At 48.4% G+C, this 22,418-nt stretch overlaps 1 protein-coding gene across 6 annotated transcripts in view; it reads left to right on the plus strand.

The window, feature by feature from the left end:
• Positions 1–463: 463 nt before the first annotated feature.
• The window catches only part of ATCAY (ATCAY kinesin light chain interacting caytaxin), a 36,665-nt gene continuing 14,710 nt past the window's right edge, over positions 464–22,418 (plus strand). For 2 of the 6 annotated variants that reach the window (XM_038384208.2, XM_038384210.2), the window contains exons 1-7: positions 498–1,000; positions 3,060–3,191; positions 9,751–9,812; positions 11,487–11,708; positions 14,914–15,099; positions 16,857–16,959; positions 17,676–17,807. In XM_038384208.2, coding sequence (XP_038240136.1) covers positions 3,115–3,191; positions 9,751–9,812; positions 11,487–11,708; positions 14,914–15,099; positions 16,857–16,959; positions 17,676–17,807 — 782 coding nt within the window. In that variant the 5' untranslated portion in view covers positions 498–1,000; positions 3,060–3,114. Of the gene's footprint in view, positions 1,001–3,059; positions 3,192–5,297; positions 5,537–9,750; positions 9,813–11,486; positions 11,709–14,913; positions 15,100–16,856; positions 16,960–17,675; positions 17,808–22,418 lie in introns of those variants that run through there. The other 4 variants (XM_038384207.2, XM_043502669.1, XM_043502670.1 and 1 more) reach the window with 4 other exon arrangements.

A 22,418-nucleotide genomic window follows, 5' to 3' on the forward strand; every position in this document is an offset into this window, starting at 1 on the left:
TCCAAAAAGCTGGCTGAAACAGAAGCAGGGATTTTCATAGGCGCCTAAGGCCTATGAATCAGGCACCTGCTTCCCATTGACAGTGGGGTTTGGACATCCTAGACCCCTTTGTTAACTCCCCCTCCCCCCCGCCGCCGCCTAAATCTTCAGCTGGTGCCATTTCCACTTGCCATCTGCTCTGGGCTGCATCTGCACAGACCTGCGTTCCATCCTCCCCCTTCCTCAGAGCCGATTCTTTTCAGCTCCCCTAAAGCCCTCTGGGGGTCTGCACTACCCCAGTGACCCTCCTAGCCACCCCCACTCCAGCTCCCAGCAGCAAGGAGAGCCCCTCTGTTCCACGTGCAGAGAGATGCTGAAGGGAAGAGGGCGCACTGTTAGACTGGGGACAGAGAACCTGCTTTGGACCCTCTGTCTTTGCCTTTCCTTAGCCAATGATGCTCTACATTAAACAGCTTTTCGCCCACCCCTCTCCTCCTGGGCTGGATCCTGCCAGCGGCTGGGGGTGCTTAGGATGCCAAGGGAGAGGCTGTGGAGACATTTGCTGTCCTCTATCCAATCAGAGGAGACGTGGCACTGAAAAGAGGGGTGCTTTATGCTGCTAGCTCTCCACACACCCCCCACACCCCTCCCCTTCCTTCCCAGCACACAAAAGCAGTGCAATTAGCTGTCTTAAGGGAGCTGGGGCTTAGCCAGCTGTGAGCTGCAAATAATCAAATATCTCCGAGGCAGTCCCTGGGCAGAGCAAGCAGCAGTGGCTGTGGCCGTGTTAAGAGAATACAAATAACTGCCATCCATTTCCAAAGCAAAAGGCCAGCTCCTGTACTGAAGGCCAGCACTGATGCAGCTTCTTGTTCCCCAGCTGCGACAGCCTTTCCCAGCGGTATTTTTATTCCCATCCTGGATGTCCTAAGGAGCCCCCTGCTATCGAAGGAGGAATGCCCAGCTGGAATACAGGAGAGAGCTTCTTTGTTCCTCAGTAGCAAGAAGAGACCCTCAGAGGGTAAGTACAAGATGCCCTCCTTGCTTCCCTTCTGCTGGGGAAAGGGTTGATGATGGAGACACCGGGTCCAGCTCTGGGGGTGTTTTTTCCTCCATCCTGCTTTGAAGGGGTTTGGGGAAGGGGAATTAGAGCTCCGGGATCTGCATGGGCGCTGGGGCATGGCTGGTTCCTACATGCTAAGAAATCATCCGTTAGCACAAATACGCTCCTTTCCCAAGCAGCGAATCCGGCAATGCACCAGGATAAAGACAAATATGTAATGCAGGACGCACTGCACAGACAGAGGGAGGGTGAGGAGAAGGCAGTAACCCTTCACCACACAGCTCTCCACCAGCTTCCTCTGGGGCTGGCTCCCACCTCTGACAATGCCCACAGTAAATCCGAATACTGGATTTCCTTGGTGATCCATAGAGCTTCACCCCCTTAAAGCAGCAGGCAGACAGAACTGCATCTCCTGCTCATCCATCATCATGGAGGCCCTCTTTAGAAAGGACACCAGAACCGCACTGGCTCTCACAAACAGCATCGAGTGGGCCGGAGGAGCAACACTGGCTTTAGTGGGGTCACTCAGGCTTGACGCTGATGTAACTGAGACTAGGATCTGGCCGGTTGAATTAAAAATATGTTACTATTTGGCCAACCCCTAAATACACAGACACCTCATGTATATTGGATCCTTTGGATTGAGCCTGAACATTCATGTACCTTTCTCGCTGACTGTGCTTATGTGCAGGTGTGTCATGTCAGTTATTCAGCTCCGGCAGTGGGTCTGATCCTGCTCCCTTTAACTTCAGCTGCTATTAAGATCAATGGGAATGGAATCCGGTCAAGAGAGGAGTATATGGGGCCTTGCTAAAGGAACTGACAACATGCAGTCCTGAGCCTGAATCCTTGCACACTCTGAATTCCTACTGACTTCATTTCGAGCTTTAAGTGGGCAAAGAATATAGGGTCAGGCCTGAGATAGGATGGGCATGATTCTCATTGACCGGCAGTGTAAAGGGGTCACAAAGCAAGAGTGATCCACAGTCACTCTGAGACCCCTTTGCACTGCCAGAGGCCTGAATGTAAATGAGAACTAGGCCCGTGGGTCCTGATTCTGCCTTCCCTTGCACTAGTGTGGCTCAAGAGTGACTGCACTGAAGGGAACGGAGTTACATCAGTATAAACCACATGGAAGCGGGCACAGAGCCAAGGCCCCTATGCAGACATGTCCCTGTATGGTTTGACACATGTTTTTATAAAAATGGGATCAGGACAAGTGATGAATGCCACAAGGCTACCAGGTGTATCTCCTGAGTGAAGAAGAGCCAGTGTCTTCTTCACAGGAGGCCTTCCTCCTAGACCCCTCTCTTCCTCTCTCAGTGCAGGGTGCTTAGCTGGGTCGCAACACAGAACATCACCCAGAAATTTCTCTGTGCAACAGAAGAGATTAACATCCACAGGAGACAGCAAAATGCAAACAGGTGTCACTGCCACATAACCCGAAACCGATCTTGTATTGTTGTCCTTTAAACCTGTATTGCATTTCCATTGGCGATCGTGTTGGTTAACGTCAATATTAGTTGTATGGCAGAATAAAATCTGAAAGGTGAGCCTATACACCACAGAACGGAGCGTGTTGGGTGCCTGCGGATCACTGCAATGGCTCTGCTCAGAACTAGCATCTCAAAGGGTGATCGATAAGTAGTTTGCTGTGGTCGCATTTTATACAGAGCCTATGCTCCAGAACCAGCTGATTTATTTTTATCCAGGGGGGTCAGTAGCCCCAAAGTACCATGCCCAGGGGCTCACTGGCTCATGCTTTTATAAAGCCATTGTGTTTTCTGTAGAAAGTCTATATAGTCACGTCAGATCTGAACATTCCCCCCACCCCGACCCACCTCTGGAGCTAAATTTTCCAAATGGCTTCTGATGTTGGAACAGACCAGAATCAAAACCTTGGACTCCCATACTCCTGAACTATAAGGGGGCTGAGGGTGGGCTGCAGATCTTGAAGGGTGTAGCTTTATGCTCAGCATTCAGCTTGTTGCCCATGCTGCTGTGTCTCCTGTTCCAGACCAAGCCCCTTGGCAGGTGGAACCCAGTGCGGCCAGAGTCTCTCCCCAATCGCAATGGGCACCACCGAAGCCACGCTGCGGATGGAGAACGTGGAGGTGAAGGAGGAGTGGCAAGACGAGGACTTCCCCAGGTCTGTTCTGGCAGAGCTGCAGCTAGAGGCCGGGGAGAATTATACTAGAGAGCAATAGGACACCTGGGTCTGACAAGCAGGTTCTTGCAAAGCTCAGGCAAACCATCATTCAGAAAGCAGCAATTTTGCAAGGATGGCTCACAGCCCTTTTCAAAATGTTTGCGTGGCAAGAATCTTGCAACACACTCACACCTCTTGGGCACTCAGATATCAGGGTGAGGGGCAAAATGGTCATGTGATAGTTAGGCATGCCTCCTTCTCTTATCTAATGTGCAGGAAGTATCTCCTCAAAGAAAGCAATTCTGCACGTACTTACTCAAGCGAGCAGTTCCAATGAGGCGATTGAAGTCAATGGGACTACTTGTGTGAGTAACTGCTACACGATGCTATTATAAGTTGTAGAATCAGGTCCCAACTGATCCCCCACCAGGGCTGTCAGACAGCCATGTAGAGAAAGACGGAGTTGCATCTGCTCGCACCCAATCTGAATTTTTGCCTCTGGCCCCTAGCACAGAACCCATCTCTCCCAGCTCCAGGCTTCAGCTTGTACCCAGCACCTGGCTACACCCATGCTTATCACTTGGGACACACCATGCAGCTGGCGCAGATGAATGGGGTGGAGCGGTGCGGCCTGAATGCTGTGGGGATGCCTTTCAAGTAGCGATCCTCTCTTCCCAGCTGCAGCGGAATTGCTACCGCCGGGACTACAGCCACCCTGTGTTCATAGGACAGTGGGCCCGCTGTGTAATTCGGCCTGTTAAGTGCGGTACCCTGGCAAGGCCAACCACTGTAGTCAGAGGTCTCCTGTCCTCCTTGTTGTTAGATGATTAGCTTAGCTCTGTTCATGCAAGTCCCAGCTGCAGGGCTAATCTAAGCACCTCTGTCTGCAGCCCACGGTACCCAGCTCATTTTTGTTCACTCGTCGTCCTCCCCACGCACAAGAATGAGACTCAGCCAGGCCTTTGTGTTGCTAGAAGATGGGAAGAGCCCTCGCTTATTTCAGGGAGGGGCAGGGGGCCCCAAACTAGCAAAGAGTTCCTGAGAAAACAAGTTAGCCCTGAGCCAGAGATCTGCCGCAAGACTGGACGGCAGTCGTGACTCCCCCAAATGTTGTCATTATTTCTATTACAGAAGCATCTAGAGGAACTAGGATCCTAAGTGAGCTCAGAACCCCCTCCCCCCGCATTGTGTTTGGTGCTGTACAAACACAATGGCCAACAGGCCCACGTCTCCTGAGTCCCGGGCCAGAGCACTAGCCACTAGGTCACACTGCTATGACGATGCAGGAGCCACAAAGTTCCATTTTTTCCAGCTGTGGCGAACCTGCTCTCTTGTCATAATAACGTAACACTTCTCTTAGGTTTCGACCCTCGATCTCAAGGTGGGTCGATAGCCTTTGTTCCCATTTTGCAGAATAGGAAAATCGAAGCACAAAGAGCTGAGGTGACGTACCCAAGGCCACGCAGCAAATCAGTGGCGGCGTTGTGAACAGAGCCCCAGTATCTGGAATACCAGACCCCCTGGCCTAGCTGCTAGACCACACTCCCGCCTACTGCATAGGGACTAAACAGGGAAAGAGGTTAGCCTTTAATGTAAATAAAACCTAACCAAGCCTGTCATCTGACACATGAGCCCCTGCTGGACTGGCAGAATTTAGCTGGCTTTGGAGAATTTAGTTAAAGATATTTTCACACTTCAATCACAGAGACTTGCCTTGGAGCCCGGATGACGTGCTGAGCAACTTTGTATTTGCTCAGCGGCCATTAGCCCCTCTGGCTACGAAGGTGCAGGTGGTCCCTACAAAGATCCCCACTGGGCAAAGTGAATTCAGCGCCTGACAAAGGGCGGAATGTGAACGTTCCCCGTAGCCAGCCGGTTCTTGGGGTGAATTTCCTGTTCCCTGGTAGCAAAGGGGTGGTGCCCACTGCTGCACAACTGGGCTGAGCTCTGTCACCCAGGCAGAGAATGACCTAAGTGGCACCAGCAAGGAAAGACTCCTCCCTGAAGGCTTAATCTCCTGGCTACAGTATGTCTCAGCTGTTTGTGTGACTGCAGTGATGCTGAAGTGATGCTAGAGGGTGGATGCAGGAGCATGCTCACTGTGTCACTAGCATCCATCTAATCCACAGAAGAGGCACGGGGAGCAGGTGCCTTATATGGTGAAATTGGCCATCAGCTGATCAGTATAGAGCAAAATGGTGGCCCATGACCCTTAGAAAAGCTGCTTTATTCAGGAAACTCTGGAAAAGGGGAACGATTCTTAAGCTTGCTGTGTGGGAAGGAAAACCCAAGGGCAGATTTACCCTAGGAAGTGGGAGACAGCAGTCTAAGCAGCCTTTGGAAAGGTAAGGAAGACCCCGTACCTCTGACTTTTAGACAGATTCTGTTGCTAAATAAAAGGATCTGAAATCCCCCATCAGCTTCATAAACCCCTGAGCCCCACGGCAACGGGTATTTTGATACACCCAAGCCAGATGGCTTCTTTTTTTCTTTTTTTTTTTTTTGACAGTGCATCACCCGACTGTATCAGGCAACAGAGGGTCAGATCACAGTCACAGAACCAACCAGGGAAAGACAGAGAGAAAGACAGACAGACTGAAAGTGTGTGTGTGTCTGGTGGATCTTTTGCACTGATCTAGGAATATTCTTATTTCTTACCAGTTTAGGGTACTGCTGTCTGCTGGGCTCTGGGCTGGACCTTAGAAGCAGGGCCAGTGTGCCTTTAATCAGAACTCGTACACACATTAATATACAACAACCTGGCTCCAAAGGGATTATCCCTTCATCTGAATGTTTATACAGTTTAATTTGATGGCTGTGGTGGCGTGTCAGTGCAAAAGCAGTCTCTGTAGTTCTGTAGGGCATGTGCAGTCTAACCCCCTTGCTTGAACGTACCAGGTAAAACAAGCATATGGGTTGCTCTAAGACTGGCCTGTTCTATGGGGCTCTGTCCCTGAATTCGCAAATCTTCACACCACAGCCCCTAGCAAGCACTGGACAGTGGAACACAAATTCTAGTGTGGGTTATTAGGCACCAGGCAGAAGGAACACAGCCTGGCGTTTTGCACAGTGTGCTGAACTTCAGAATAACATACATCATTCGTGTGCCAGCGAGAGCCTACGTAGCTCAGCTGGGCAGACTACAAGTGGACGTGGCGAGACGTGTTGCTTAACATATGCAAAGTGTGGGCCAGATTCTGATCTCATTTACACCTGGGCAGATCCACTGGCTTCCTTGAAATGATGCAGGACTTGCACCAGTGTGACTGAGTGCAGACTTTGGCGCTGGCCCTTGCATCTGAAAGCAAAGCTTTCTGTTACATTGGCATGGCTGAACCTCCTGCTAGCAGCGACCATCTTGCAGAAAAGGGAGGTTTACGGGGCAAGCTGAAAGTCAGAAGCTGCCTCTGGAGCTGTGACCCAGGGCTGCCGATTGCTCAGTGCTCCCTGAGACATGGCTGTAAATTTCTGTGTAGGGAAATGATACAGTGTGCCTGGGTCCTATTTGTCTGTATTACAAAACCACTGCAGCTTTTGTGGGGGGAGGAGGGGGATCATCAGTTTCTGCACAAGGAAGGGCCAGGATAGAAATGGGAGAGTCTTGAGCCAGAGCATAGCATGGAGGTGCTGAGTTCTCCTGAGTTTTAAGGCCACTGACTCCCTTGGCCCCAATCACCTAATCTCTTGGCATCAGTTTCCCCACCCATATACCCACAATCATACAGGAAGGGTTCATTAGTTAATATCTGCAAGGTGCCTTGACATGGGTGGTGGGTATAATAGGCCAGGGGAGGCTGTGCTTCTCCTGGTGCTACCCCCAGTTGTGGGGTTTTGGGGGGAAGTTTTTGATTTATTATGCCCCAGGCAGGCATAGCAAAAGCTTCTTCCAGACCAGAGACGCTTTCCCCCGGGTGGCTTGGGGTCTGGGGAGGGGCGACACGGCCTGGCTGCAGCTGGCCCGGGACTCTTCTGGGCAGGTGCGGGGGCCCGGCTCGGGGCTTCGGCCAGACCAGGACTCCTCCAGCCGAGGGCAGGGGATTCAGGGCTCCTCCGGGCACAGGGGGGAACAGGGGGTATGGGGCTCTGGCTGCGAGGAGGGGGCAGGCAGAAGGGGCGGAGCCAGGGCTAGCCTGCCCAAAGGGGGACTCCACCCACCACCCCGTGCCTTGAAGAGAATGAGTAAAAGGCAGTTGCCGGGCTGGTTGCAGGTTAGGGCTGTGGTGTAGCTCGCAGCGTTGTGGGTAGAAAAATTGCAAAGTGCCAAATTTTTCCCCCATCTTCCTTGGGCAGAAGTATGAAGTCAGGCCGCAGCTAACCGGCCCAGGGTGGGTGCTGATGTGCCCAGAGTGTCTGTTCATTTTACAAGGCTCCCTTCTTGGCAGGACACTCGCTGTTTGGGGGCCCCTTCAGGGAAGGCCAGGGCAGGGGCTGTGGCTTAGTGAATGCAGCAGCCAAATCCACCTGTTCTGCATGGCTGAGCTCCCAGGCTTCTGCGTGGCATCGTCTTTAGTCTGTTTCCCCTTCCAGCTGTCAAGGGGCCCACACAAGGCCGTGCTGTCTGGGCTGCAAATGCAGCCAGGGAAGGGTTAAATCCAAACCAAGAACTTTAAATGAAAACCCAGGAGAACATTGCAATGCGTAAAACTTGACAACAGCCTGGCTGCTGCTGTGCTAAGACCACAACCTATCATACTGGTCTCATTGTTTCCTTGTGCGCCTCCATCGGACTGTCCCCATCTGCTGTGTCTTGTCTTATACTTCAATTGGAAGCTCCTTGGGGCAGGGACCGTCTCTTTGTTCAGTGTTTGCCTAGCACAATGGGGCCCTGGCCCATGACTGGGTCTCCTATGTGAATACTTTGTTATTATTATTATTAGATTCGGGGAGGAGCCTCATCTGGGTGGGCAAGGAAACAAGGGTGTAAGGCACCGTGCAAGAGTGAGAATGACTAAACAATACCTCCCTACAAGAATCCACCAAGCAGAGGAGTGAACAGGTCTTCCAGGTTCAGCCACTCTGCTAGACTCTCCTGTCTGTCAACATCCCATCTTTAAGGTTGGCAAAGGGGAGCTTTCAGCGGAGGGTTAACACAGCAGCCGTCAAATATTTCAGAGACTCCTTCTACAGAAGCTAAGCGTTCCCCAAACCTTAGTTCCTGAAGGAGCCTCCTCCATTAATAGATATGACACGGACAGACACTGTTTAGTTGGTGTTGGTCCTGCTTTGAGCAGGGGGTGGGACTAGATGACCTCCTGAGGTCCCTTCCAACCCTGATATTCAATGATTCTATGTAGATGATGAATGAGGGCTTCCTACTAGGTATGTTCCTCACATGTATCGCAGGGTTAATTCTCACACTGCTGGGGGCAGTAATTTAGTATCTAAAACATCAAACTTAGAATCTGTAGATTCCCCAGTGCCACGAACTCAAATCCCTGTAGGTTTGAAGCAACCCTTCATCTTTCACAGAACATGAACGTGGGTTTCATGCAGTTTAATAAGGGAGAATGAGGACATCTCTCGGCACTTTTGGGGGGTAAAAGAGTTTTCTCTAGTGCCCTTGGCCAAAATGTCCACTCTCCTTGCTGGGTGGCAGCTGGGTGTCTGGCTGCTGCCTCGCACCCCAGAAGTGGCTGCATTTCAGTGGGGATGCGATGTGTGTGTGTGTTCATATAGATAGTTCCTAAAGCACCTTGGGATGCAAAATGCTATAAATATAAATGGCAGATTAGGTTGTTCCCAGTCTATGCCAGATGGGATGGACCCAACTCAACTATTGCATCTGGTTGAAATGTACGTGGCTCAAAGGTGTAGAACTTGCACATTTTCCCCAGGGCTCTCCAGTGCATCAACAATGGAAAGACCTGCTATTGATCTCTCACTCCATTGAGGGTGGCACCGTCTGCCATGCGTATAAGGTCAGGGATGTAAAGCCAACTGAGCAATAGCTTCGTAGCTCAGTATCAAGTATTAGCTTCTAAAGCTCCTCTGAGCTGAAGGCCTCTTCTGACCCTATATCCCTGCCCAGCAGTTAGGGTTGGCCAAGGTAGATCTATTGTTCTCCATCCCTAGATTTACATTGAACCAGTCTCGGGCAAGGTCTTTCTCAATCCAGAGCTCTTTGCATTGAGACTCTCTTCCCTGGGATCCTTCTCTGGCTACTTATTTTGGATACATGGCAGGTCCTATCTTCTTTGGCTGGTCTTTTCTTGTCCATTTTTGGCTCGCTCCAGAGCTTTTTGCACCTATGACCCATTTTCCCCTCTACTCCTTTGCATTCATTGGGAATTGTTCTCTTTTGCTGGGGAGCTGGGTGGGAGGAGGCATTGACTTGAGGATAACTGGTCCTGTCCTATTTGGTATTAGGGTGAGGGATTTCTTCCTGATGGATTTTTAAATGATGTTGTACCTTGAATTTGATAAATACGATGGGCCTAATATACTTATTGATAGTTGTTACGAAGCCCAAGGAGCTGGGATGAACGGACTTTAATAGTGGCATCTCCTGCTAATTATGCTCTCTTTGCCTCCTGGACCCTTTGCTTTGGCTGGTTTGCAGACCCCTCCCAGAAGAGACAGGAATGGACTCCCTGGGCAGACCCACAGCTGAGAACACATCTTGTAAGTATCAGCCTTGCCTTGTTGGGCTTCGAAGAGGGTATTTTGCTGAGCCCAGTGGGCAGCAGGCCATGGTTAGAGAAAAGAGAGAACAAATTTCCTTCAAGTCTCGTCAAAAAAACTTGCATGGGGCACAGAACCAAGAACCATCTGAGTGTGTTACAGATTCACAACAAGTGGGGGAAACAGGCATTTTCACCGTGCTGAGCACTCCTTGGAATTGTGGGTGCTCAGCCCCTCCGAATTATGTCCCACCCCTCTCAACTTCCTTGAGTGGAATGCCCCATGGCTTCCATCCATCTGGCAGCCGGCTGGGGACACAGCTGTGCCCGCAGCCTCGATGCATTGCTGCAAAGCAGTAGGAAGAGTTTGAAAAGCCCAGATGCTCATTGATAAGCTGAGCAATTGCTGCCATAATTCATTTTGCTCAGAACAGAGTTCGGACTGGAACGCTCATTGCAATTATTTGATTGAGCTTCGCCATGCACCTGGACACCGACAGAACAGAGCAGACACAACAGCTACATACGCACCAGGAACAGAGCCAGAATAGTATTTAATAGGGAGAGGAGAGGAACCCTAAGGATCAATCCTTATTGATATCTATTGCTGTGGCAGCTAGGAGCCCCAGTCCTGGGGGCAATACATTGTGCTAGGCGCTGCACAAACACGGCACAAAAAGACGGTTGCAGTAGTGGCCCCAGACCTCTTTGTTCCCTCGCTTTATTTTATCCGGTTAGTTTATCCTTTAAGTAAAAGTTGTTCTGTTCACCCCCCTGTGCTTTGAGCTCTGCAGCTTTCGTTGTGGTTGGCTATGGATAGTAGACCTCTCCTAAGATAAGAGAAGCATGTTTAGCATCATAGACAGGACTTGAGACAACAAGTGACTGAGCTAAAGCCCTACCTGGAAGCCAGTGGCAGAGCCAGAATGAGAACTCAGGAATTCCTTCGTCGCATCCATATATTTAATTCACTGTACCATGCTGCCTCTTCTGTGTTGTCAGCAAACCACCATCACCAATCAGCCATAGCAAGGGTTCCAGAGACCAAACCATGAAAACGATTATCAGGCTCTTAACTAGGCTCAAATACAGGTTCGAGCATCATTAGGCCCCAAATTGGTCTATTCTTATGGTTATTTATATTTTAATAGAGTTTTCAGCCACAGTTTCCTGCTTGGTGTAGATAGGGCCTCTGTGTCTCAGTTTCCCCATCCGTAAGATGGCAATAATGATTCTGACCTGTCTCGTGGGGGTTTGTGAAGATCAATTAGTTAGCACTATATTAATGCTAAGTGTTATTAACTGAACAGAGACTCTGGACCCACAGAAAGTTCGGTGTCAGTAATTTGCCCAGCTCAGCAAGGAATGACTTTGTGAGCACTTCAAAAGTGGGGCTGTATTTTGTAATGTGCAGGGACCTCATTAGAACAGAGAGCTGAGAGTCAGGACACCTGCCTTCTACTCCTGACTCTTGCCATTGACTCACTGTCTTGGCTTGGACATGTGCTTAACATTTCTGTGCCTCAGTTTAACCCCCTTTAAAATGGGGATAAAACAACTCACTGCACAGGGGTGTAAGGCTGCTGCACAGATGCAAGGATCTGGCAGGGCAAAGTCTTGCTGCAAGGGTGGATGATCAGGACAAGCTGTCACTTCCTTTCCTCTTTCCTTGCAGCTCCTCCTAACACTTTGAACTTTAACGGGGCTCATCGGAAGCGCAAGACGCTCATAGCCCCTGAAATCAACATTTCCCTCGACCAAAGTGAGGGTTCCATGCTGTCCGATGACTTCCTGGACACGCCCGACGACCTGGACATTAACGTAGATGACATCGAAACCCCGGATGAGACGGACTCCCTGGAGTTCCTGGGCAATGGGAATGAACTGGAATGGGAAGGTAAAAGACCAACGTGGGGTGGATTTCACTAGGACTTGGTGCTTGTCTTGGATTTACTTTAACCCTTTTTCTTTTAACTCTGCTTTAGTGTTCCCCAGCTGTGACACATAGCTCCGTCGTGTACCATTTGTCCTCAGTACATTCACAGCTGACGGTATGGCACAGGCTCAGCTGTTGTTAATTGTCATAACAATGGTGAAGTCAATGGAACTACAAGAAATGAGACCAGCTGAAGATCATAGAATCAGAATCATAGAATCTTAGGATTGGAAGGGACCTCAGGAGGTCATCTTGTCCAGTCCCCTGCAAAGATCTGCCCCCACAGCTCCAGGGAGGGGTTGGGGGTGGTGATTCAGAAGTTCTCTCCCTCCGAGTCAGTCCTGTGCTAATGCCCCAGCATGTTGTTCCACAGCAGAGGATCCATCTCTCAGGTGAGGTGCAATACCGAGGAACTGATTACTTGAGCTCAATAAAGAGTCTGTGTCACTTCTCACAAGAGCCAGAGCACTGACCTCAGGCCAGATTCCAACACAGATCATTACATTCTGCCTCCCTCGAGTCCCCCTCCAAGTGTAAGAACAGGAACATCAGAAAGACCACACTGGATCAGATCGACTGTCCATGGAACCCAGTATCCTGTCTTCTGACAGTGACTGGTGCCAGTTCATTCACAGGCAATGAGCAGAACAGGGCAATTATCGAGTGACCCATTCCCTGTCATCCATTCCCAGCTTCCAGCAGTTGGGGCATTTAGGGACACACGGAACATCCCTGACCATCTTGGCTAATAGCCATTGATGGACTTATCCTCCATGAACTTATCTAATTCCTTTTTGAACCCATTTATACTTTTGTCTGATAACTTTGTTCTTTACTATAGTTGGAACCAATTTGTCTGTTACTGAAGTTAGGCTTACCAGCCTGTAATTGCCAGGATCACCTCTGGAGCCTTTTTTAAAAGTTGGCATCACATTAGCTATCTGCCAGTCATCTGGTACAGAGGCTGATTTAAGTGATAGGTTACATACCACGGTTCGTGCTCTGTATTTCATATTTGAGTTCCTTCAGAACTCTTGGGTGAATCCCATCCGGTCCTGGTCACTTATTACTGTTTAATTAATCAATTTGTTCCAAAACCTCCTCTACTGACACCTCAATCTGGGACAGTTCCTCAGATTTGTCACCTAAAAAGAAAGGCTCAGGTTTGGGAATCTCCCTCGCATTCCCTGTAGTGAAGACTAATGCTGTCAAGGTTCCTCCCCCACTCTGAACTCTAGGGTACAGATGTGGGGACCTGCATGAAAACCTCCTAAGCTTACTTTTACCAGCTTAGGTTAAAATTTCCCCAAGGTACAAACTATTTTACCTTTTGCCCTTGGACTTTCGCTGCCACCACCAAACATCTAATCGGGTTTTTATTAGGAAAGAGCCGTTTGGAAACGTCTTTCCCCCCAAAATCCTCTCCAAAACCTTGCATCCCCCTTCCTAGGGAAGGTTTGGTAAAAAACCTCACCAATTTGCATAGGTGACCACAGACCCAAACCCTTGGATCTTAAGAACAATGAAAAAAGCATTCAGTTTCTTAAAAGAAGAATTTTAATAGAAGAAAAAGTAAAAAAGAATCACCTCTGTAAAATCAGGATGGTAAATACCCTACAGGGTAATTAGATTCAAAACATAGAGAATCCCTCTAGGCAAAACCTTAAGTTACAAAAAGACACAAAAACAGGAATATCCATTCTATTCAGCACAGCTTATTTTCTCAGCCATTTAAAGAAATCATAATCTAACGCATATCTAGCTAGATTACTTACTAAGTTCTAAGACTCCATTCCTGTTCTGTCCCCGGCAAAAGCATCACCCAGACAGACCCAGACCCTTTGTTTCTCCCCCCCTCCAGCTTTGAAAGTATCTTGTCTCCTCATTGGTCATTGTGGTCAAGTGCCAGCGAGGTTATCCTAGCTTCTTAACCCTTTACAGGTGAAAGGGTTTTTCTTCTGGCCAGGAGGGATTTTAAAGGTGTTTACCTTTCCCTTTATATTTATGACAAATGCAAAGAATTCATGTAGCTTCTCTGCAATGGTCTTGTCTTCCCTGAGTGCTCCTTTAGCCCCTCGATTGTCCAGCAGTCCCACTGCTTGTTTGACAGGCTTCCTGCTTCTGATGTACTTAAAAAAAATGTTTTGCTTTTAGTTCTTGTATCTTTTGCCTGCTGTTCTTCAAATTCTTTTTTGGCCTGCCTTATTAACTTTTACACTTGACTTGCCAGAGAGTATGTTTCTTTCTATTTTTCTCAATAGAATTTGACTTCCAATTTTTAAAATATCTCTTTTTTCTCTAACTGACTCTTCTACTGTGTTGTTTAGCCATGGTGTCACTTTTTGGTCCTTTTGCTGTTTTATTTATTTTTTTTTAACTTTGGGACAGACATAGTTTGATAGATAGTTTGAGCCTCTGTTATAGTGTTTTTTAAAAATTTCCATACAGCTTGCAGGCATTTCATTCTTGTGACTCTTCCTTTTAATTTCCATTAAACTAGCCTTCTCATTTTTGTGTAGTTCCCTGTTTTGAAATTAAATGCTACTGTGGTGGGTTTCTTTGGTCTTTTCCCCCCTACAAGGGTTTTTAATTTAATTACATAATCGACTGTATTACTGAGTGGTTCGGCTATATTCACCTCTTGGACCAGATCCTGTGCACCACTTAAAACTAAAGCAAGAATTGCCTCTCCCGTTATGGGTTCCAGGATTAGCTGCTTCAATTGACAGTCATTAATGGTGAGAGAAATTTTATCTCTGCATCTCATCCTGAGGTGACAGGTTCTCAGTCTGTGGTTGTTACAGTCTCTTATTGCCCTGCATGGAGAGCATGCTGAGACTCCAGTTTATATTCTTAATGCATGCATTCTGAATCTGGATCTTAGGGTGTGTCTACATTTAAAATGCTACAGCAGCACAGCTACACCTGCACCACTGTAACGCTTCAGTGTAGACACTCACTACAGTCTTCCGTCGACCTAGCACTGTCTGCACCATGGGTTAGGTCATCTGAATTGTGTTGCTATGGGGAAGGGGGGATTTTTCACACCCAGAGAGACATAGCTATGCCAGTGTAAGTTTTCAGTGTAGACGCCTAGATAAGCACCTTAGACCTCTATCCAGTCTCAAGGAGAAGCTCACCAGAGTTATCGCTTTCCCTCTTCCAGATGATACACCCGTGGCCACAGCCAAGAACATGCCCGGGAACAGCGCAGACCTCTTTGGGGATGGGGTGGTAGAAGACAGCAGCGCTACCAATGGGAGACTATGGAGGACAGTTATCATTGGGGAGCAGGAACACCGCATCGATCTGCAGATGATCAAACCCTACATGAAGGTGGTGACACATGGAGGTGAGGTTTAGGAAGACCATGGTGCCTCAGAAATGCACTAGCCTGCTGGCCTTTCTTCTAGTTGCTTCTTGGGATGGTGGGGCTGGAAGAAATGTAGCAACTGCATGGGTGGCGGGGGAACCACAGGCTCAGGGAGGCTAGCTCTAGCCCAACTCCCCCCCTTGTGGCAAGGCCCTGCCCCTCCTCCCTCCCTTCCCCTGCCGGAGCCCAGAGCCCCCCCAGCACAGAGCAGGCAGCGCGGTCCCCAGTGCCCCCAGCCCCAGAGTACCGGGCAGGCATGTAGTGTGGCCAGGGGTGGAGCATGGGCAGGGCCATGCAAGGCTGTTTGGGGAGGCTCAGCCTCCCCCAGCCTTTGATACCCGCCGCCCATGAGCAACTGGTTGTCTTGCCCATCAGTAAGGAGAGCCAGTTCCCCATATCATACGAGGCAGCTATCCCACTCAGCATGGCACCATTCACATCACTAAAGCCGGTTGGGATTATTTCGACTAAACTTTTTTCCGACGACACTTTGCAGGACAGGGCCAGTTTCAATGCACTGCCTGTTTGGAAAAATGTTTGGGGAAAAAAGTTTTAAAATTGTCAAACCATCCTGTTTTGACTTTTGCAAGCAAAAAGTTCCCCTCATTTGGTCCAAAACGGCTTTTTTGTTTCAAAATTTAAGTTAATTCGTAGTTCAATGTAAAACAAATTTTAAAAAGGTCAAAACCAAATGTTTTGATGGACCTGAACTGGATGTCTTGTAGATTTTTCATTTGCAAAAATTTTCAAGATTTTGACTTTTCATCCCAGGACAGGATAAAATATCAAAAATCTTCCAGGGATGGGGAAACCATTTTCCACCCAGCTCTGTATGTCACCCTAAAAAACTTAGCTACATAATAGAAAGCATACAGGAACTGACGGCAGCAATAGATGTAGGGTCTGGTCCCTCTCCGAGGTGCGGGACACTTCCAACTAACACAGAAGTCAACTGGAGCTGCAGGAGCTAAGCAGCTCTGAAAAACAGGCCCTGGTGTCTCAGGTTGGACACGTAGGCACTAAGGCACCAGACATAGTGGCCACGTCTGAAAATTCATGGCTGACAATGAGCTCCTATTCCTGTGCTTTGACATCAGACCGTATTTCCCCCAAATACAAAGACTGGTTTATATCCTGCGACTGAATAATGAGCTGACCATTCTGAATAACGGGCCTAACAGAAAGAAAAGGAGTACTTGTGGCACCTTAGAGACTAGCAAATTTATTAGAGCATAAGCTTTCGTGAGCTACAGCTCACTTCATCGGATGCAACAGAGCAGGTTAAGATCAAATGGGAGGCCGTTGTTGTTCTTCCCCTGGGTAAAAGTTTCCAGGACTGGATCATAAGTTGGGCTCCCTCAGTCGATGGCCTCTACCTCTGGAATCCAATTTCCTTGAGAATTTGCCAAAATCCTCATGGGCACAGCTTTGTGGCACACTGCAAGCCGTAGTGATTTTCAAATAAGCCCTGAGCTGCTCCAGCAACAGGAGCTTCATAAGGTAATACAACAAAGCAAACATCGCATTGCATCTCTCCCGGGCCGTGATCCTGCATAGTTCTTCCTGCATGGAGGTCAGTTGGAGTTCTGCGCGGGCACCTCTCTGTGGATGGGGTGGTGTCCCACAACACAGCATAAGCACAGGCCTGGCTGCAGAAGCACTTTGTTGTTTTCCGTTTTGACCTCCTGCTTCTGTCTCACTCAAGTGGCCATGCTGTCCATCTCTTTCTCTATTAGGGTACTACGGAGAAGGTCTCAATGCTATCATTGTCTTTGCTGCCTGCTATCTCCCAGACAGTAATCTAGCTGATTACCATTACATCATGGAGAACCTCTTCTTGTAAGTGACAACGCCAAGTTGCATGATGGAGGGGAGGCAAGAAGTGTCCAAGGTCCCCAGGTAACCTCAGTATCTGTGCCACTCATTGGGACTTTACATGGAGCACCTCAACTGGGAGACTAGGCAAGGTGGAATCCATGTCAGCTGTACAGGATGCTGCTGTGTATCTGGCTGAATACTGCTGGATGACCTGTTGTCCACAGTGTCCTCCTACCTGCCCAATGGTCCAAATTCTGACCCAACACCGATACCTCAAAGCAGCTTCACATATAGCATTGATGTGCACCCATATGCTGGCCAGCAATAAATGCATGCCCAAAGTAGGAATTATCCATCTGAGTCTACTGCTGTGCAAAGGACCTTATGGACATAAATGTATGGACCACTGTACCTGATCTCTAGGCCCCACCTAAACACACCCCTTCATGGCTCCTGCAAAGGTGCCTCATGGTGGATTTGAAACATCTTCTCCAAATCCCACAACCCACAAAGACAGACAGGTCAGATTTTCAGTTACAATGTTCCTTTGACTCTTCTTGTGGTCAAATAGAGCGACCTGAGTCACAATACGGAGTCAGAATAGATTGGAGAATGATCAGCGTGGTGGGGCTGGGAGAGAGGGTGTACACAAATAAATACAGAAACCCCGCTGTATGTATTGAAGCTTCAATCCCTGCAATCCCATTCCATTGCGGCTGTGGATTTCCACCTGATAGGTACGTAATCAGTAGCTTGGAGCTGCTGGTGGCCGAGGACTACATGATCGTGTACCTGAATGGAGCCACACCACGTCGGAGGATGCCGGGCCTGGGCTGGCTGAAGAAATGCTACCAGATGATAGACAGAAGGTGAGGAATGCCCTCTATGGGCAGGTTATTTCCCTGATCGTCCACTGCACTATACACCCAGCTTACGGCACCACCAAAACAATGCAAAGGAGCCTTAGTGTAAATGTTTCAGAGTAGCAGCCGTGTTAATCTGTATTCGCAAAAAGAAAAGGAGTACGTGTGGTACCTTAGAGACTAACAAATTTATTTGAGCATAAGCTTTCATGAGCTACAGCTCACTTCATCGGATGCATTTGATGAAGTGAGCTGTAGCTCACGAAAGCTTATGCTCAAATAAATTTGTTAGTATCTAAGGTGCCACGAGTACTCCTTTTCTTTTAGTGTAAATGTGACTCACTCCCACAGCTGTAAAGCTGATTTTGGCTCCTATGCACCCACATAAGGTATGTTAGGACTGGATGCATACAGAGCACGGGGGGAGGGCTAGCTCAGTGGTTTGAGCATTGGCCTGCTAAACCCAGGGTTGTGAGTTCAATCCTTGAGGGGGCCATTTTGGGATCTGGGGTAAAAATTGGGGATTGGTCCTGCATTGAGCAGGGGGTTGGACTAGATGACCCTCCTGAGGTCCCTTCCAACCCTGATATTCGCTGATTCTATGACCCCACCTATAGGGGGTGGGACTTGCACACTACAGGTCCTGGGGGCATGACTCCATCCCTCCTAGCAAAAAGGGGACAAAGTCAGCAGAATTGTTTCTCACCTGGTATCATTCCACATCTCCCATGTGGCACCAGTGACTCTTGCAAAGTGATGCACTGGGAAAGCCAGCCTGCAGCGCTAAATGGGCCTGCTTCCTCCTTACACTCACTGGGTCGTTCATTCCTGATTACCGGGTTCACACTTCACAAAACCCCCCCCAAGACAAAGATGCAGCATATACGGACCAGGGGGGTCCATAAACAAGAAAACGCAGGATTATTTTCACATTAGACTTTGATGCTATGTCATCCCTTCTATTGGTTATATTTCACAGGAGTATTAAATACAAGCATGTATACTTATAGTAACGGATTTTAGAGTAGCAGCCGTGTTAGTCTGTATTCGCAAAAAGAAAAGCAGTACTTGTGGCACCTTAGAGACTAACAAATTTATTAGAGCATAAGCTTTCGTGAGCTACAGCTCACTTCATCAGATGCATTTGGTGGAAAAATATAGTAACGGAGAGACACATCTGGGTCAACATCAATTTGATGCATAAAACTAGTAAAGGAACTAAAGAGTATTGTACTAACGCTCTGTACTATAACAAGTATTGTTTCCTCGTCCTCCCCCATCTCTTTCCCCCTGGTGACTGTTGTCTCATACTTAGATTGTGTTCTGTGTTTGTACAGCGCCTAGCACAAAGGGGATACTAATAATGAGTGTCTCCTTGGAAGAAGTAAGTAAAAAGAGAATTTCTTAGTCACGCTATTTTAATCTATATTGTAGAAGCCAGATCCCCGGCTGGTGTAGATCGGCATAGCTCCGTTGACTTCAGGTTTGGGGATGCTGCAGACAGTTGATCATTTGGGGTGTCTCCATTTTCGGGTGTCCCCAGTGTCTAAATAATGAAAGAATCGTTGAGCCAGAGAGAACGAGCAGGCATGAGAATGACTCTGTAGCCTGGTGGTTAGCACACTCCCCTAGGGGTAGAAGATCCAGGCCTCCTGCACCAATGTCGTTTTTTAATTTAGTCACAGTAGAACGGCTTCAATAGGAGGGATTCCCCACATCAGAGTATCCCATAGCCCAGCTGTTAGGGTGCTCACCTGTACAGGTGGAGAGGAGGGCACGTAAGGGTGTTTTCCCCTCCCAAACTGCAAGCCTCAGGGGCAAACACCTACAAGATCTCTATCATGCATTCCTACAACTACAATACCCACCTGCTGAAGTGAAGAAACAGATTGACAGAGCCAGAAGAGTACCCAGAAGTCAGTTACTACAGGACAGGCCCAACAAAGAAAACAACAGAACGCCACTAGCCATCACCTTCAGCCCCCAACTAAAACCTCTCCAACGCATCATCAAGGATCTACAACCTATCCTGAAGGACGAGCCATCGCGCTCTCAGATCTTGGGAGATAGACCAGTCCTTGCTTACAGACAGCCCCCCAATCTGAAGCAAATACTCACCAGCAACCACACACCACACAACAGAACCACTAACCCAGGAACCTATCCTTGCAACAAAGCCCGTTGCCAACTCTGTCCACATATCTATTCAGGGGATACCATCATAGGGCCTAATCACATCAGCCACACTATCAGAGGCTCGTTCACCTGCGCATCTACCAATGTGATATATGCCATCATGTGCCAGCAATGCCCCTCTGCCATGTACATTGGCCAAACTGGACAGTCTCTACGTAAAAGAATGAATGGACACAAATCAGACGTCAAGAATTATAACATTCAAAAACCAGTTGGAGAACACTTCAATCTCTCTGGTCACTCGATCACAGACCTAAGAGTGGCTATACTTCAACAAAAAAGCTTCAAAAACAGACTCCAACGAGAGACTGCTGAATTGGAATTAATTTGCAAACTGGATACAATTAACTTAGGCTTGAATAGAGACTGGGAATGGATGAGTCATTACACAAAGTAAAACTATTTCCCCCTGGTATTTCTCCCTCCCACCCCACCCCACCCCACCCCCCACTGTTCCTCTGATATTCTTGTTAATTGCTGGAATTAGCCTACCTGCTTGTCACCATGAAAGGTTTTCCTCCTTCCCCCCCCTGCTGTTGGTGATGGCTTATCTTAAGTGATCACTCTCCTTACAGTGTGTATGATAAACCCATTGTTTCATGTTCTCTGTGTGTGTGTATATAAATCTCTCCTCTGTTTTTTCCACCAAATGCATCCGATGAAGTGAGCTGTAGCTCACGAAAGCTTATGCTCTAATAAATTTGTTAGTCTCTAAGGTGCCACAAGTACTCCTTTTCTTTTTGCGAATACAGACTAACACGGCTGCTACTCTGAAATGGTAACAAAGTTACTAATATCTTTCTTTGAGAGGAGAACTGATTTTTTAGACAAAGGAAATGCATCAGAGGGGTAGCCGTGTTAGTCTATATCCACAAAAACAACAAGGAGTCCGCTGGCACCTTAAAGACTAATAGATTTATTGGGGCATAAGCTTTCACGGGTAAAAAACCCACTTCTTCAGATGCATGGCATGAAAATTACAGACACAGGCATAAATATACTGGTACATGAAGAGAAGGGAGTCACCTTACAAGAGGAGAACCAGTGTTGACAGGGCCAATTCAACCAGGGTGAATGTGGTCCACTCCCAATAGCTGATGAGGAAGTGTCCATACCAAGAGAAGGAAAATTGCTTTTGTCGTGAGCCAGCCACTCCCAGCCCCATTCAAGCCCAAATTAATGGTGTTAAGTTTGCAGATGAATTGTAGCTCTGAAGTTTCTCTTTGAAGTCTGTTTCTGAAGGTTTTTTTTTGTTGCAGAATGCCTACTTTTAAATCTGTCATTGAATGTCCAGGGAGATTGAAGTGTTCTCCTACTGGCTTTTGTATGTTATCATTCCTGACGTCTGATTTGTGTCCATTTATTCTTTTGCGTAGAGACTATCCAGTTTGGCCAATGTACATGGCAGAGGGGCATTGCTGGCACATGCTGGCATATATCACATTGGTAGATGTGCAGGTGAATGAGCCCCTGATGGCATAGGCACCGACTCTGTGGATGCTCCGGGGCTGGAGCACCCACAGGGAAAACTAGTACGTGCTCTGCACCCACTGGCAGCCAAGCTCCCCTCCCCGCCCCACCTCACCTCCTCCACCTCCCTGCCTGAGTGTGCCATGTCCTGGTTCCTTATCCTAACTCCCAGCGCTTGGCATAGCAAGCTCCGGGAGGGAGGGGGGAGGAGCAGGAACATGGTGCGCTCAGGGGAGGAGGCAGGGAAGAGACGGGGCCGGGGCAGGGATTTGGGAAAGGAGTCGGAATAGGGGCAGGGAGGGGTCGGAGTTGAGGCAGGGACTTTGGGGAAGGGGTAGGAATGGCGGCGGGATGGGGTTGGGACAGGGGTGAAGTCGGGGCGGGGCCGGAGGCAGAGGCGGGGTTGAGCACCCACCGGGGCGAGTAGCAGTTGGTGCCTATGCCAGATGGTATGACTGATGTGGCTGGGTCCTCTGATGGTGTCGCTAGAGTAGACATGGGGACAGAGCTGGCAATGGGGTTTGTGACAGGGATTGGTTCCTGGGTTAGTGTTTCTGTGGTGTGGTGGAGTCTCTGTACCTTGAAGTCTTTACGCTATGATTTGAGGACTTAAGTAACTTGGCCAGAGACTAGGGGGCTATTACAGGAGTGGGTGGGGGAGGTTCTGTGGCCTGCAAGGTGCAGGAGGTCAGACTAGATGATCACGATGGTCCCTTCTGACTTTAGTAAGAGTATCTGAGTAAGAATAGACATTACCATTTTAAAACTAACCAGTGTCCCATAAGTGACTTGCCACAAGTGGTCAGAACATGTTAGTATTAGAGCTGAGCGGGTCTAATATTTATTTAATTTTCTTTCTTGAGATAGGAATTCGATACCGGGCTCCTGTCAGAGATATCTAAGTTATTATCAGCAAAACCGCTAGAGTTTTCGGCTGCCTAAGTAGCCCCT

This window comes from Dermochelys coriacea, chromosome 25 (assembly GCF_009764565.3).
Source record: "Dermochelys coriacea isolate rDerCor1 chromosome 25, rDerCor1.pri.v4, whole genome shotgun sequence".
NCBI classification, from domain to species: domain Eukaryota; kingdom Metazoa; phylum Chordata; order Testudines; family Dermochelyidae; genus Dermochelys; species Dermochelys coriacea.